The 17,446-nt window shown below is 35.5% G+C and overlaps 1 protein-coding gene across 2 annotated transcripts in view; it reads left to right on the forward strand.

Annotated features, from left to right (window-relative positions):
• Positions 1-17,168, forward strand: part of RADX (RPA1 related single stranded DNA binding protein, X-linked) — a 91,639-nt gene extending 74,471 nt beyond the window's left edge. For both annotated transcript variants that reach the window (XM_055338651.1, XM_055338652.1), the window contains 2 exons: positions 7,037-7,204; positions 15,938-17,168. In XM_055338651.1, coding sequence (XP_055194626.1) covers positions 7,037-7,204; positions 15,938-16,068 — 299 coding nt within the window. In that variant the 3' untranslated portion in view covers positions 16,069-17,168. The remainder of the gene's footprint in view (positions 1-7,036; positions 7,205-15,937) is intronic.
• The last annotated feature ends 278 nt before the right edge of the window (positions 17,169-17,446 follow it).

A 17,446-nucleotide genomic window follows, 5' to 3' on the forward strand; every position in this document is an offset into this window, starting at 1 on the left:
AGAAAGGTCTTGTTACCTGAAATTAAAAGAATGAGGAAAAGTCATAAGCAAATTAATTTATGAAAGAAATTCATAATTTTCTATGAAAAAAAATTTCTATGAAAGACAATTCATTTCATAGATTTTTACATCTACAGTACTGGAATGAATTATGTTGACCTTTATCAGGATACCCTCTTCCTTTTTACTCTCTCCCACTCCCTCTTCCTTGCCTCCTCACACATAAGTATGTATATATGTGTGATTGTGTGTATGTATACAATCTATGAAAACTGAATTTCAACGGACTGTTAGACATGTCAGACCTAAGTTTCAAATGCTTCTTTTACTAGACTGCATTACTTGGTCTCTTTATATCACTTAAAAGCAAGAATCAAATGTGAAGAGGGCAAATATGTCATTCTGCCCAACCAGCTCTGGTGCACATTAGAATTATGCTGTTTTATGTCCTATTTTCAAAGACTTAAGATGGTTTACAGGGATAAAAACAGTGAAAACTAAGCCACAGATGGATAAAACAAAACAGAACATTTACAAGGAAACAAAAAGTATGTGTTAATAGGTACTTACAAATAACTAGTTACCATTTGGCTGTAATTTTTGGTGAACTTTCTGTCAGAAAGAAAGAAGGGGACTTTTTTCCTGATGAGGTATTTAATTTTAAAGTTAAAAGAAGTTTGGATATCATCTATTCCTACACCCTGGCTAGGTAGAACCCAGGCCATGATTAGAAATCATGTCTCTTGAGTCTCTAGACATATCTTCTATTGCAGAGAAAACAAACATTCATATATAGGAAGCCTTTTATTTTTTCCTTTATCAAAACTCAAATCTGATTTTACCATATGAAACTATTGTGCAAGTAGCATAGAATAACAGTGGGTTGGTATCTTCAACTATAGTTTTCTTTTTTAACGATATGGAAATGCTCTTCAGATAATTGATTCTTGCATCAAACTTATACAATCAGTATAATAATTAGTCAAATCTTGGTAACATATTTCTGTAAAGGAGTATATTTTCACCTTAATTATCACATAATCCAAGTATTTAGCTCTCTAATGGTTTAACTTAATATACAAATGAACTCTAGAGAACTAAAATAAATGGTACTGATCCATTGATTCTTTTTTTTCTATTTCAGGTTTTTATTTAAATTCTAGTTACGTGACATATAGTGTAATAATTAGTTTCAGGAGTAGAATTAAGCAATTCATCACTTACATACAATACCTAGTGCTGATCCATTGATTCTTATAGAACCTTGATGGGAGGGAGTAGCCTATCAAAATCACTTGAGGGAGATCTTGCCACACTCCTTAAAATTCTGGTATACTCCAGAGAAGCAGCCTATTCAGTGTCCCTTAACTTTCTAAGGGAGACTTATTGCTAGACAAGAACCAATGACAAGGAATGTGTCCTGCTTGCCAGGTATGTAGGAGTAGAATTAAGATTAAGAAATACTACTCTCTTAATAGGACTCGAAGTATAGATATTCTCAGATTTTGATTAAAATGAGTGGTAAATAGGGCAGCCCCCGTGGTGCAGCGGTTTAGCACCTGCCTTCCGACTGGGGCGTGATCCTGGAATCCCAGGATTGAGTCCCATGTCAGGCTCCCTGCATGGAGCCTGATTCTCCCTCTGCCTGTGTCTCTGCCTCTCTCTCTCTCTCTCTCTCTCTCTCTCTCTCTCTCTGTCGCTCATGAATAAATAAATAAAATTTAAAATAAATAAATAAGTGGTAAATATCAAATGTGAAAGTAGTGAACTTATACCTTTTGTGAAAGTATGAAATGTAAATTGTATTATGAGATCAGACAAATGGCCTAGCCATTGTAAGCAAGGCATGAGCAATGAACTCAAAAAAGACCATTACATCTCCTAATAATGTACTATTTGTTAAAAGATATAATCTTAAAACCAAAAGACAACCTTATGTGTGTTCTATATAAGGGGGTACACTTATTCTGTAAGGGCCAAGTAGTAGATGTTTGAGGCTTTGCAGGCCATACAGTATCTGTCCCAACTGGTATTTCTACTGTTTTTGTGTGAAAACAGCCATAGACAATATATAAATGAATGTGTATGGCTCTGTTTGGATAAAACTTTATTTAAAAGACACTGAAAAAAATAAAAAAATAAAAGACACTGAAATTTGAATTGCTTATAATTTTCACAGGTCACAAAATATGCTTCTGATTTTTTTCAAAGATTTAAGATGTAAAAAAAAACATTCTTACTTCAGGGGTTGTTTAAAACCAGGTACAAGCTAGATTTGACCCCCAGGTCATAAATGCTGACCCCTGTCCTAGACCTCTGTTTTTAGATAAAACTAGCTAAACCAATCCAGGCAGATAAATCAATATGATATTTAAAATTCTTCCAACATGAAGATTGTCCACCTACATTGATACTATCTTCCAGTAATTGATTATCTCTCTACAATATCTTGCTGATCTCTAGAGGACCCAGTAATTTTGAAGTGTCTCATTCTGGAAGCCAGAAATGTTATTCACACCACAACCTTGTTATAATCATTATCTGACTGGTCTAGGGTGAATCATTATTGAAAACATTGAATTATTAATCTTCCTTCTTACAGTTCTAATGGCTCCCAAAAACCAGTTGGGTACTGTTGCAACATCAGAAACCTATTCCAGAAATGCTGATTCTTATATTAAAATCCTTGCTACGCATCTCACTTGCTTCAAATAAATAGATATTTTTAGTAAGTGCTAAAACCTCAGTCCATTGCTTATAATGAAATAACACACATTTCACAAAGAAGATACTGGAATGAAGTAACAAACTAAATTTTCAGTACCTTTAGGCCCAGTTACAAAATCTATTGGTTCTGTCTCTCCCAATTTTAAGAATTATTCCTCCTTTAAATATAAGAAAAGTTTTCAAAACCTAGATTGAACTTCTAGATGGTATTAGTATATCATTGGCCCAATTAACACTGATTTAGTTACCCATGAAATGCTGTGAGTCAATCAAAGCTTAGGAGTCCTCTCTTCGAGGGCGACAGAACATGAGAGACTCCTAACTCTGGGAAACGAACAAAGGGTAGTGGAAGAGGAGGTGGGCCGAGGGATGGGGTGACTGGGTGACAGGTACTGAGGGGGTCACTTGACAGGATGAGCACCGGGTGTTATATGTTGGCAAATCGAACTCCAATAAAAAAATATACACAAAAATAAAAAGAAGTCCTCTCTTCAATTTGCATTTGACTTAGGCAATTAGGATCATAATTCAGCCAGCCTTTTGTAAACTTCTGAAGGTCATCCACTTTGTCTCTTAGAATTCAAAAGAGAGAGAGACCCCCAATTTTTATATGGCTTGTTCTTTTTCTTTTTTGCAATATGCATTTAAATTATAATTTAAATTTTTAATAGCATTAATTGTAGCATCAAAGCAATTTAATGTGCTGTATTTATATTGAAATAATAAGGATTTACTTACCTTGACTTTTTTCTCCTTTTTAAAGCAACCAAACAGGCCAACATAACTCCTCCCCTCCTTGGTACTAGCCTGCAGGCTCAGAACCAATTATTTGTACCCATAAGATATGCCTCCTTCCTTGTTGAAGCCTATTCGATCCATTGACTGAGTAGCAGTTTTTCCACTGTTGGTTCCCTCACCAGCTACGTCCTTAGGATATCCTATCCCACCAAGATGCTTCTCCACCTCGTATCTCAGTAGAGCAGTACACTGGATTATATGGGTTCCAGAGCTAGATTGCTATTGCCACACCTTAATTCTGTCCCTTATTTCATAGCATAATGAAAGTAATTGTAATTTAATCATAAAACCTGAAGTATCTACTATCAGATTTCATCATCATAAGACACCCTTTTCCCGCATATTTTAACATCTTTGAAAATCAGTCTGCATCTTACAATTGAAGTCATGCTTTTCTTCAGTTGGTAGTATTTTTCTCAATGGCATCTTAGATTTAGAAAAATACGGCATATGCAATGCATTATGCTAGGTGCCAGGATTATATGCCTCCCTTCCAATGCAAACACATACACTAACTTTCACACTTTTTAGTGGAAAAAAATTCAGTAATCACAAAGAGTTGAGGAAGAAGATATATAAATTGCATATAATACACATTACAAAAGAGTAATACGAGCTTACTTGTTTGATTTTATATTTTCCTATAATTTTGAATGAGTCCAGATATATGATCACATTTACCTAGATAGATAGTAAGGTATAAGTTACTTACTAAAGTAACTCATCAACAGTAAGTCACCACTGAAATATATATGTATGCACATGGTGGGGAGGATGTTTATGTTCATCTCCTTTGGTAACAGGAATACAGATGAATTCATATTTGAACACTTAATGCATAAATGTCTTAAAGTCTAGTATTTGAAAATTACAGGTAAAGAATGCACAAACATACTTTCATTTGCTCAATTTAACAAATATTTACTGAGCACCTAATGTGCCCGGCACTGTTCTAGGTCCTGAGGTTACGAGGTTATATGAGTGAACACAACAAGTAAGAGAGCTTGCTAGAGAGAGAGAGAGAGAGAGAGAGAGAGAGAGCTTGCTGATAAAAGAAATAACGATAAGTTCTAGAAGAAAGAGGTTGGAAAATAATGTAGTAGAAAAGGATTAGGGATGCCTGGGTGACTCAGGTCGTAACCCCAGGGTCCTGATCTGGATTGAGTCCCACATCAGGGTCCCTGCAGGGAGCCTGCCTCTCCCTCTGCCTCTCCTTCTGCCTCTCTCTGTGTCTCTCATGAATAAATAAATAAAATCTTAAAAAAAGAAAAGAATTACGTTTTATCTTTTTTTAAGGGGGGAAGGGGCAGAAGGAGAGGAGGAGAAAGAATCTCAAGCAGGCTCCATGCCCAGCACAGAGCCCAGTGTGGGGTACAATCTCATGCCTGAGATCATGACCTGAACTGAAATTAGGAGTCAGAGGCTTAACCGACTGAGTCACACAGACACCCTGAAAAGGATTACATTTTAATAGAGTGGAGGTCTCCCAGAAAAAGCAGCATTTCACCAGAATCCTGAGGGGGGTGAAGGAACCATTTGGTTATCTGAGGAAAGAACATTGTAGGCACAGAAACAGCAAGTATGGAGGCCCTGAGGGCTGTTTACTTATACATTTGTACCCTGAACTCTAGTTTTAACCAAAGAACTCATGACAGATTTCGTGAGTAATGATGAAGCTAACCTCACAATATTTTATAATTTAGAAAATAACTCAAAATAGTATCAATGACTCACTGATAATCAAACTAACTTCCTGAGAATATCAGGATTTACACCTTCTGGTATTTTCTCAATTCTAAGCATTCTTTCTTTTTCTTTTCTTTTTTTTTTTTTTTACATTTGCTAGTTGGAATGCATCTTACAGTCAATGGGCACATTTAATGCAGTTTCCTTTTTATTAAAACTGTTATTCAGTTGATGGTATATCTTAGAGTTAGATTTGATCTTAGAATTAAGGAAATCACATACCAGCATGCGCACTCCACGTGCATTTTCCAACATAGCTAAGAGTTATGAGGTGGTTATACTTCTTTTTTTTTCTTTATACAATTGTGGTTATACTTCTCATACCAGATTGAAATCCTCAGTAAATTCTAGATATCGTGACTATTATAGTTGATGAATACCAAATTTTAGTAATCCTTAAAACCTTTAAGTAGCCCTTAATTGTATGTTAAATTAAAGCTGTGGAATTTTAGTGTCACTTGCCCATAAAAAGCAAAGAATGGACTTGCATTTCTGGATCCGCTTACAGCTTAACAGGAAGGAGTTTGTTTACCTATCACTGACCCATGCACAGTAAAGATTTGCTGTCCCAATGAGTAGAGGAGCTATTAAGGTCATAGAATCTGTGACGCTTGGTGGCTACATGTCAGGGAAGAACAAAAAGAAGGAATTAAATATAACTTCCAGGTTTCTGTTTTGGGTGACTGGGTAGAATTCATAGGGTTTTCAAGTTGTGTTCTGTGTGTTTACCCTTCTTCCACTCAAAATGGTCTCCTTACTCTGATCTATAGTTTTGGCTATTCCCTGCCCCACCTAAAATACCTTCTCTCTCTGTTTATTTAAATGCTGTTCATCCTTTAATACCCAACTCAAAGCCTTGCCTCTAAAATGTCTTTTTTTTAAGATTTATTTACTTATCTTAGAGAGTATGCAAGCACAGGAAAAGGCAGAGGGAGAGGATGCAAATCCTCAGGCTTGACTCCCTGCAGAGTGCAGAGTCCAATTCAGGACTCGATTCCAGGTCCCTGAGATCATGACCTGAGATGAAATCAACAGTTGGACACTTAAGTAACTAAGCCACCCAGGTGCCCCTAAAAAGTCTTTTTTATCCACCCTAGTTGACATTGACCCATGCAAAGAGATGACAGTCACAGGTCAGTACTCTACTTTGATAGTTCCCCCATAGCCCTTTTTCTACTGCAACCTTTTATAGCCCTAATGGTGAGTAAATGAAGTTTTTATTGTATAATTAAGGACAATTGGGACCTTGTTACTACCATCCCTGGCTTTGCTTGAGTCATAAATCCTTAAGTTCAAATGATAATAAGGGAACCAATAGTCCTCTCTGAATTATTCTGTCCTGTAATGGTCCCTGACATAATGACCAAGAAAAAGTTCTACATGTCTTCATTTATGTGACCAGGCCATCCTCTGGATATTAAAATTTAAACCTTCTACCAGTAGGTAAAACATTTTGGGTTTTTTTTGTGTGTGTGATTTTTGTGGGTTTTATGTTTTGTTTTGTTTTTTTCAGTTTTGGTTTTTGGTAAAATATTTTGGATTGTTATATCCAGCAGTGGTGATAGACTGCTCAAGTGTCTCCTCTTTCAACCAGCTGCATGTATTCATAAAGTTTTGCACAGCAAAGGGTTTAGTTCCTGTCTCTGAAATGGTACATTTATATGTGTGAGGCTGTTTGGCACATTTCAGGATCAAACCAGCAAACCAGGCCTCATTAACTTCATGTATTAACCCACTTTCAACAAAGTGTGGTTTTTCTATACAGGTCTGAACCATGAGATCGCAATTGATGTTGCATTCCTGCCCATGTATTGTCCAGAAGATCTCCGAACATCTCAAATCGACACATTATTGACCTGCATGAATTACAGCTGTGTCTATCCGCAGGATGGAGCTGGCAATGACAGATTGCCAGGTCCAAGAGCACTTGCAGGTAACACAATCTCAGTATTCCTTTCACTCAGAAGATAAAATTAATATTGTAAACAGTTCTAATCTTAAGATGTTATTATATAAATAGTTCTAGCCTTAACATTCAATATAATTTAAAGGGTTATTTGGTAAATGTACCCCAAGACTTATAAATGAGAATATATTTTTTAATAAAATTGGAATATGTGCTGCCGAAGCGAGCACAAATAAAATTGGACAAATTAATGATTTTTGTTCCAGGTAGACATTAAGAATGTTCTCTTAGAATACATTTCTAAATCTGAGTATTCATTAAATTAAGTGGTATGCACATGGAGCAGTGCCAATTCAACTCTTCTCTCCTTTTAACTCAGGCGAGATGATTTGTTCTTTCACCTTACAATTGCCTGAAATTTTAATACCTCCATGCTGTGGTACAGTATGGTTGTTTCTCTTATAAATGTTTAGTTATTCAAGTGCTATGCAATAAATTCGTTGAGGACTGCTGGGAGTTCATGCAATCCCAATAGTGAAACACTTCAACCAACTAATTGTTTAGGCTACTACATAATTTCTATACTCCCATAAAATTATATATCCAATTATAATTATCCACTTGCTGTTGTCGTTTCTATTTCCTGAGCAGGTAGTAAAGTTTCTAGCAGTTTTCATTGAGCTTTGAAGGTTTTTGCATTGAAGAGAGCTTTTAAGACAGCCTTTATTATCATGGGATTTTGTGGTGGGTCTTTCTAAGTTGATGAAACTCTTGAGGGTATATTGTTTTTAAACAAGTCTTATGAGCTGTGCCTGATGATGAAGTAACTTTTGGCAGTAATAATTACTACAAACTGAAGTTGAATATCTGACTTTATAAGAATCTTTTATTTTTTCCACAGTTCATTTTAGAGATGTATTAGTTGACTTACAGGATTACTTCCTACATTGCAGCTCTTTAGACTTCCAGAAATTCCAAATTTTTTAATTAGTGCCCTAATATATAGTTTAAATATCTGTGTACTCATTTTCTTACTGTGTACAACATCTACTTCCATCACATTTTTTCTATTATATGTATATGTTATTATTGGTATCATATACCAAGGCAAAATTCTCAGCTACTTACCAGTTGCTCATGCCAGTTCTTCAGAAGTCACTAACATGGTCACCTGAAAAAACATAGTATCATTCTGCCAAAGCAATTAATATTTGAGACATGAAGGGCAAGAATCACTAGAAAAGTGATGTGGTAATCAAAACCAAGGTGATTTGTTTCAGATAGAAAAAGTCATGTTTTTCATGACATAGCATTATTCATAATAATGATAGTGTCCCTTTAGCTCTGTGCCAAGCATTGTGCCTAGGCATTTTACATAAATTACAGTTACTCCTAATAAGAGCCTTGCAAGGTAAGCATTAGTATCCCCTATTTATAGATGGTTTGATTAAAAATCAGAGACTCACCAGCATGGGTAACAGCTGAAATTTGAAGCCAGATCTGCCAGATTCGAAACATTCCTGTTCCTTCCAGAATTCCAAACTGAAGATTAAAATAAGTACAGAATAATGAATTGCAGTAGCTTCTACCTTTGGTGTCATCTTTTAAACATTTTGTGTAACCTAGTTTCTTTTTGATTACAAAAGCTGTATATGTTCACAGTTCAAAAATTCAAATGGTACACAAAGTCATTGTGTAAGAGTAAAGTTCCCCTCCCTGCCTATGCAGGTCCATCCCCTTCTGCCAACTCACTCATCCCCTCTCTAGAAATAACCAGTAATTACTCTTTGAATCCTTTAAGAAATTATTTTTGCATATAACAGTATATATTCTATTTCTCCTCCCTCTCAGAGTCTTTTTTTTAATTCCAATATAGCTAACATACAATGTTATATTCATTTCAGGTGTACAAGATAGTGATTCAGCTATCCCATATATCACCCAGTGCTCATCACAAGTGCACTCCTTAATCCCCATCGCCTATTTGAACCATCCCTCTACCAACCCCCATTCTGGCAACCACCAGTTTGTTCTCAATAGTTAGGAGTCTATTTCTTGGCTTGTTTCTCTCTTTTATTTTCCTTTGCTCCTTCACTTTGTTTCTTAAATTCCACATATGAGTGAAATCATGTGGTATTTGTCTTTCTCTGACTTATTTCACTTAGCATTATACTCTCTAGATCCATCCACCTCGTTGCAGATGGCAAGAGTTCATTCTTTTTTATGGCTGAATAATATTCCATTGTACATATATACACCACAGCTTCTTTATCCATATACCTATCTATGCACACCTGGGCTACTTCCATAATTTGGCTATTATAAATAATGCTGCAGTAAACATAGGGTTGCATGTATCCTTTTGAATTAGTGTTTTTTTAAATTCTTTGGGGAAATACCCAGTAGTGCGGTTGCTGAATCATAGGGCGGTTTTTAACTTTTTGAGAAACCTCGATACTGATTTCCAGAGTCACTGCACCAGTTTGCAATCTCACCAACCAGTGCAAGAGGGTTCTTTTTCTCCACATCCTCATCAACACTTGTTTCTTGTGTTGTTGATATTAGCCATTCTAACAGGGTGAGGTGACATCTCATTGTAGTTTTAATTTGCATTTCCCTGATGATAAGCAATGTTGAGCATATTGTCATGTGTCTCTTGACCATCTGGGCTTCTCCTTTGGAGAAATATCTGTTCATTTCTTCTGCCCATTTTTAAATTGGATTATTTAGTTTTTGGGTGTTGAGTTGTATAAGTGCATTATATATTTTGGATACTAACCCTTTATTGAATATTTCAGTTGCAAATATCTTCTCCCATTCTGTAGGTTGCCTTTGAGTTTTGTTGATTGTTCCCTTCACTGTACAGAAACTTTTTATTTTTACATAGTCCTAATAGTTTATTTTTATTTTTGTTTCCCTTGCTGTAGGAAACATATCTAGGAAGATGTTGCTATGGCCCATGTCAGACACATTACTGCCTGAGCTCTCTTCTAGGATTTTTATGATTTCAAGTTTCACATTTAGATCTTTAATCCATATTATTTTTGTGTATGGTGTAAGAAAGTGGTCTGGTTTCATTCTTTTCCATGTAGCTGTCTAGTTTTCCCAACACAATTTGTTGAAGAGACTGTCTTTTTCCCACTGGATATTCTTTCCTGTTATTTGAAGATCAACATACCATATAGTTGTGGATTCGTTTCTGGTTTTTCTATTCTGTTCCATTGATCTGTGTGCCTGTTTTTATGCCAATACCATACTGTTTTGATTACTACAGCTTTGTAATATTACTTGAAGTCCAGGATGTGATGCCTCCAGCTGTGCTTTTCCAATTGCTTTGGCTATTCTGAGTCTTTGTAAGTTCCATATAAATTTTAGGATTGTTTCATCTAGTTGTGAAAAAAGCTGCTAGTATTTGATAGGGATTGCATTAAATCTATAGATTTAATATAGATTGCTTTGGGTAGTATAGACATTTTGAATATATTTGTTCTTCCAGTCCATGAGTATGGAATGTCTTTCCATTTCTTTATGTCATCTTCAATTTCTTTCATCACTGTTATATAGTTTTCAGGGTACAAGTCTTTCACCTCTTTGGTGAGGTTAATTCATAGGTATGTTATTATTTTGAGTGCAGTTGTGATGGGGTTGTCTTCTTAATTTCTTTCTACTGTTTTCATTATAAGTATTGTATAGAAATGCAATAGATTCCTGTATGTTGGTTTTGTATCCTGTGACTTCAGTGAATTTTTTTTATCAGTTCTCGCAGTTTTTTGGTGGAGTCTTTAGGGTTTTCTATATAAAGTATCACGTTGTTTGTGAATACTGAGTGTTTTACTTTTTCCTTACTGATTTTGGATGCTTTTTATTCCTTTTTGTTGTCTGATTGCTGTGACTAGGACTTCCAGTACTATAATGATTAAAAGTGATGAGAGTGGACATCCTTATCTTATTCCTGACCTTAGGGGGAAAGTTCTCAATTTTTCCCAATTTAGGATGGTGTTAGCTATGGGTTTTTTATATATGGCATTTATTGTGTTGAGGTATGTTGAGTGCCACTTCATTCACACCCTTAGAAATGCTAGGTATTATTGTTCTTGTTACTCCTTAGCAGACTGATGGCCAAAAAAGTTATTATATCACTATTCTCATTTGCATTTCTTATTTATTTCTCAGCTTGAACATCATAATGTTTGTTCACCATTTATATTTCTTCTTTCTATGAATTTTACATGCTAGTTTTACTTTTTCCATTGTTCTATAAGAATGTTCTTTTTTAAAAAAGATTTTATTTATATATTTGAGAGAGAGCAAGGCAGGGGAAAAGCAGAGGGAGAGGGAGGGAGAGGGAGAGGGAGAGGAAGACTCCCCACTGAGCAGAGAGCCCTACGTGGGGTTCGATCACAGGACCCTTGGATCATGACCTGAGTTGAAGGCATACACTTAACTGACTGAGCCACCCAGGCTCCCCTCTATAAGAATGTTCTTTTTCTTATTAATTTCTAAGTTTTATTTGCATATTAAAGTAACTAATCCTTTATTATGTGTTGTAAATACTTTTACCCTGTTTGACTAAATTTGTTCAATGGAAGGCTTCTTTTGGTATTTTAAGTAATTTTATTTTTATGTACTCAAATATATCAATCTTTTACTTTTGTGGGTGGGTGCTGGTTTTATGTCATACTCAGAAGGGCATCACTTAGTCCCAGATTATTTCTTTTAATTCAGTATGGGTTTTTGGTACTTTTATAGTTTCATTTTTTTACTCATATCATTTTTATTATGACAAAATTTACATAAAATTTACCATTTTAACCATTTTTAACTGTACAATTCAGTGACATTAAGTATATTCGCACTGTTGTGCAACATCACTGCTATCCATTTTCAGAACTTTTTCATCATCCCAAACAGAAATTCTGATACCTTTAAATAGTAACTCCCCATTTCCCCCGTCTCCAGTCCTTGGTGACCTCTATTTTACCTCCTATTTCTATGAATTTGCCTATTTCAGGTACCTCATATAAGTGGAATCATACAGTCTTTGCCCTTTGTGTCTGGCTTATGTCACTTGGTCATCCATGTTGTAATATACATCAGAATTTCATTCCTTTTTATAGCTAAAGAATATTTCATTGTATGTATATACCACATTTTGTGTATCCATTCATCTGTTGATGGACATTTGGATTGTTTCTACCTCTTGGCTATTGTGAGTAATTCTGCTATGAATATTGGTGTACGAGTGTCCGAGTCCTTGCTTTCAATTCTTTTGGAAATATACCTAGAAGTGGAATTGCTGAGTCATATGGTAATTCTGAATTTAACTTTTTGAACAACTACCAAACCATTTTTCACAGCATCTAAACCATTTTACATTCCCACCAGCAATGCACGAGGACCCAGTTTCTCCACATTCTCACCAATACTTGTTATTTTCTGGGGTTTTTGTTTTTGGCTTTTTTTTTTTCTTAATAAACCAGCCATCCTGAAGTGGTATCTCATTTTGGTTCTGATTTGTATTTCCCTAGTGATGTTGGGCATCTTTTCATGTGCTCATTGGCCATTTGTATATCTTCTTTGAAAAAATATATATTCAAGTCTTTTGCCCATTTTAAACTGGGTTGTTTGGTGTTTTGATGTTAATATGGGTTCATTTTCACAGTTGAAAATTTTAATCTATTTGGAATTTATTTTGGTATGCAACTTGAGGAATAGACCCAGTTTTAATTTTTTCAAGTGGTTAGCGGTATTTCCCAAATCACTTATTGACTAATACTTACTGATATGATGTCTTAATTGGATATCATCTCTAACTATGAACTACAGGAACACACACACACACACACACACACACACACCTTCCTCCTCTTTGAATACATTGAGTTACCATCTCCATTGATAAACACTTTAGAAGCATTAACATTTATTGTGTTAAAGTCACTGAGACTTTGAAGTGGCTTTGTAACTGTGGCACCATCTAACCTATCTTGTAACACAGTGTGATATTTCTGCCTGCAAAAATAATGACAAAATAAATGTTTATTTCTCGCTCAAATTAAGTCTGATCAATAGTTAGCTTTCTTCTCAGCAGTGATTCAAGAATGAAGCCTGCTTCCATTTTGTTGCAGCTTCAGCAGGAACAAGTGGCTTATAGGGCTATCTAGGCAGAGGAAGGAAGAGATGAAGGAAGCACTAGCTTGTAATTATGTTGGACTGGAAGTGACTCATCATTTCTACTCACATTCTCATTGCCAGAACTCACTTACATGATCCCAACCTAGCTATAAGAGATGCCAGGACACTTTATCTTCCCCTGTAACCATGAGGAAATGGAGTGGAAAACACATAGCATTGCCTTTGTCATACTCACTGTATGCATCTGTGACATTTCTTAAAATGTGCAGTTTTGTAAACAGTTCAAACAATTGAAAGTGAAATGTAGAGAAGCTCATTTTATAGGTAAAAATCTATAGTCCTTTTAAAAGAATCCCTATGTGATGTAAATGATAACATTTTAATGTCATACTAGGTTTTCTTAGGTAGAAAATGATTATTTCTAATACCTGAGTCCTTGCTGTGTGTCAGCCACCATTCTAAATGCTCTAACACCCTAAGTATTTAATCCTCACAACATTCTCTGATGTAGGACCAGATGAGCAGATTGAGAGGTTGTCATTTGCCCAAAGCATTAATACAAGTAGGCAGAATCACTTACATAAACAGTAAATCTATTTATACTTTATCTTGTAGGCACTCCATAAGTCACTATTTGTAAAAGTCAATATATGGTAACAATTAGAATTATTAAGGTTTGGGTTGTTGCTGTTTGCATCAAAGCTAAATATCTCAAAATCTTTCCAAAGTATCTAAAGTCCATCCCATTGAAAGGAGAAAGCTATATAGTTATTTTCTGGATTTGTTGTTGCATTAGTGACTTGCACAGTTTTAAATCATTCATCAGATTTCGTGACATGCCTAGCAGAGGTGGCTTTAATTGTGAAACTAATGAAGACTAAGCTTGAGAGACCCTCACTTGTTTTGTATTTTGTTACTGTTTTGTATTTATATTCTTTTTCATAAAAGGGGTTTCTAAATAGTACGCCTTTCAGGCCCCAGAAAACCTAAATCTACCACTAGCTTTTAGGTTACAGTTGTATAGAGAGGTAGCCCTAGCATACATACCATGTGACTTTGTCTAAGTTATTTAACCTCTAAAGGTTTTCATTTTGAAAATGAAGTCTTTGTCATGTATAGCCACTGAAACCTATGATCTGTTAGCAGTGGTCACTTAGTGCTTTGGATGAGTTTCTTTAAACACCTGGAGGTGAGAAAAGGAAAGCAAGGACAAAAATGATCTCCAGTTTTTGCGGTTGGATTTGTGTCGTGGCACTCGTTCAGTGCTTACCCAGGCTGTTTACCACCCTGTTTTAGCTTTCACTTCCTGCTCTGCAAACCCTGATGGTCAGCCAGAGGTGAACAATTATTCTCAGGCTTTTTCTGAGCATGCGTCCAGCACTGGGCATACATCTAGCCTTTTTTTTTAAGATTTCATTTATTTATTTGAAAGAGAGAGAGAGAGAGAGAGAGAGAGAGAGAGAGAAAAGAATGAGCAGAGAGAGGGGCGTCCCTACATGTAGCCTTGGTGTCCTAGTGTACATAGGAGCTTTTAAAAGGCCCTTATCCCCCTCCATGTGTCTTTTCCCAACCTCCTCCCCCCACCAGGCTTTTTGTTCTGCTTATTGCTTGTCCCAACTTTATACTTTGCCCCAGCTGCTCTGGCTAATGTTTTTGCCTTCATATGCTTTCAACAAAAGTCACTGGGGAAGCTACCCCCATCGTGGAAATGCTCCAAATCAGGGAAACTAAAAGCAGTCCCTTGCATCTGCCCTTGAGGGAACTGCCTAACAGGTCAGAACTCACAACCACATCTTTGAGAATAAGTTCTGCATCACACCATCTGGTCCTAGCAACCTGCACCAGGAGCGTGAGCTGCCATCATCATGGCTGCTGCTGATATAGGGAGGGAGTAGATGGGCAATTTAAAATACCATAGCACATCCCTACCATAGTGCAGCATCTCTTTCTTTATTAATCTTTCCCAACTATTTTCAGTTTTTGTCTAGATCCCAGAGTCTGCATAAGTTGATCTAAGAGTTTTTGTCAACCTATGAATTGCTTTAGTGGAGGGGCACAGCCCTGAAACTACCTACACCACCATTCACAGTAGTGTCCCTCACCTGATCCATTTTTGATAAAGCTTCTTGAGAGTATTCAAAGCTAACTGTTAGTTAATAAAGCTCTCTCAAAGGAAATATACTTTGAAAAAAATTTCAGTTCCATATATGTATTTTGCTTTACGTCTTGTATGTCTTCTAAAGAATTGATCATTGACTTTGAAAGAAATGATTTTAGTACTTCCTTGAAGTGTACCAATAAGTTGTTCACTTGACACCATATAAATAACCTTGAAAATACATAGACTTACTTTACTCTGCCAAGAAGATTAAAAAGTAGAAATAACTAAATATGGCTTTGGAATACCAGCCCATATCTTCACATTAATAGTAGCATCTGTTTGATATATTCTTTGTTATGGGCAGAAGTTACCATAACGTAGCTTTGATGAATGTGTGATAAATTGAAGGGGAGAAGGAAAAGATGAGGGACATTGTTAATGTTATAAGGAAAAAAAATCAGCTTATGTGATACTAAATCCAAGTAAATGTTTATTTTACAATACTTTTTGCTTTTTACTTTTAGGTGATATTATAAAAGCTGCAATGAAACTGGATAGAGTGCATATCGTCGGTATCTTGGATATCTGTAATTTAGGTAACAACAAAGTGGAAGTCTACCTGCACAGGATTTATAGTCCAACTAATACTTCTTAAAAATTGGCAAATGAAATGATTGCAGGTTATAAGGAAGGCGCTGCTTTAAAGGTAATCTGTCATTTGGTTGGTAATTTCAGTAACCGCTTTTCAGCAAGAATATTGCATAAGCTCTAAAGTTATCAAGTGGTCTTATGTTTACCTTGTGTTTGGAGCTAATGCATTTCATTTTAAATTCATTACTGAAAAGTTCATCAAAACAATTTTTGTGTATCAAGAAAATTTACCTAACTTCTATTTAACTATTATCTTGACTTGTAATAATTTGTGTTCACTATTCTATTTGTGAAGTGTTTTTATTCTAAAGCCTCAGCATAAGGCATCCTGACTTACAAGAGTAACTTCTGAACATTTAACATCCTTCTCCTTTTATTCACCTATAGTGGGAAATTCTGAATTGCTAATTTGAAGATTAAATTCTCCTAAAGTGGTCAACCTGCATTTCTCATGGCTATGGTGGTTACTGTCATTTTCAAAAAGCACACATGGATTGTTATGGTCCAGTTGCCTTGGTCCTTAGTTTGGTCAGCTGTACAATGAGTGTGTTAAATGGTCTTAAGGCTTTCCACTCTTTATTGTGACTTATTATCCTTTGAATTTCTAAATGTTTTGACCAGTGTGTGATCTTAAAGCCAGAGGCTACAGTAGGTACCTATTTTTTCTGTCTTCATTTGTAGTTTGGGTACATGTAATGTGAGTTTAAATAGTGAAATTTCATCTCATATTAACATTTTAAGTGTGTATATTGAAAATATAAAACAGTGACTAAGGGAGTTTTATTCTGGTGATCTATTGTACTTCATTTTAAACTGTAAATCACCATTCCACATTTGCAAAGCCCTGTGATTGACATCTCTGTGTTTAGATGACCAAAATGACCATCACGTGACTTAAAAAAGTATTCAGTGTCAAGATCAATCTGAATCTAGTTAAGCAATTATCTTGTGGGGTTTTCTTCTAGCCCTATGGTTCTGTGACTTCATATGCTATATATTTTAAATGTTTTGGGCAGTTCGTGAATCAAAAGACACATGCTACACTTTGTTCATAAGTGCATTCAGCCTTTTGTTCCTTATAATTGTGTTTAAATGTTAATTAAAATAGTGAATCCTTCTTGTGTTAAAATTTTGAGTGTATTATTAAAGTTAAAAGACAATAACTTTTTTGGTCTCTTGTTTCATTTTGAATGTATTTGATGTCTCTCTTCCGTATTTTGGACCTACATATTCTTGCTAAATGAGCCAGTATGATTCTTTCATATGAATTGAAGACTTATTTATCAAATGGAATCTGGGTTTCTGTATTGAGCTATTATAAACTTTAAAAGACAATACAATTTTGCAGACGTGTAAATGTTAGGGAAGGGAAAAATTATGAA

The sequence above is a fragment of the Nyctereutes procyonoides genome, unplaced genomic scaffold (genome assembly GCF_905146905.1).
Source record: "Nyctereutes procyonoides isolate TBG_1078 unplaced genomic scaffold, NYPRO_anot_genome, whole genome shotgun sequence".
Taxonomy (NCBI): Eukaryota; Metazoa; Chordata; class Mammalia; order Carnivora; family Canidae; genus Nyctereutes; species Nyctereutes procyonoides.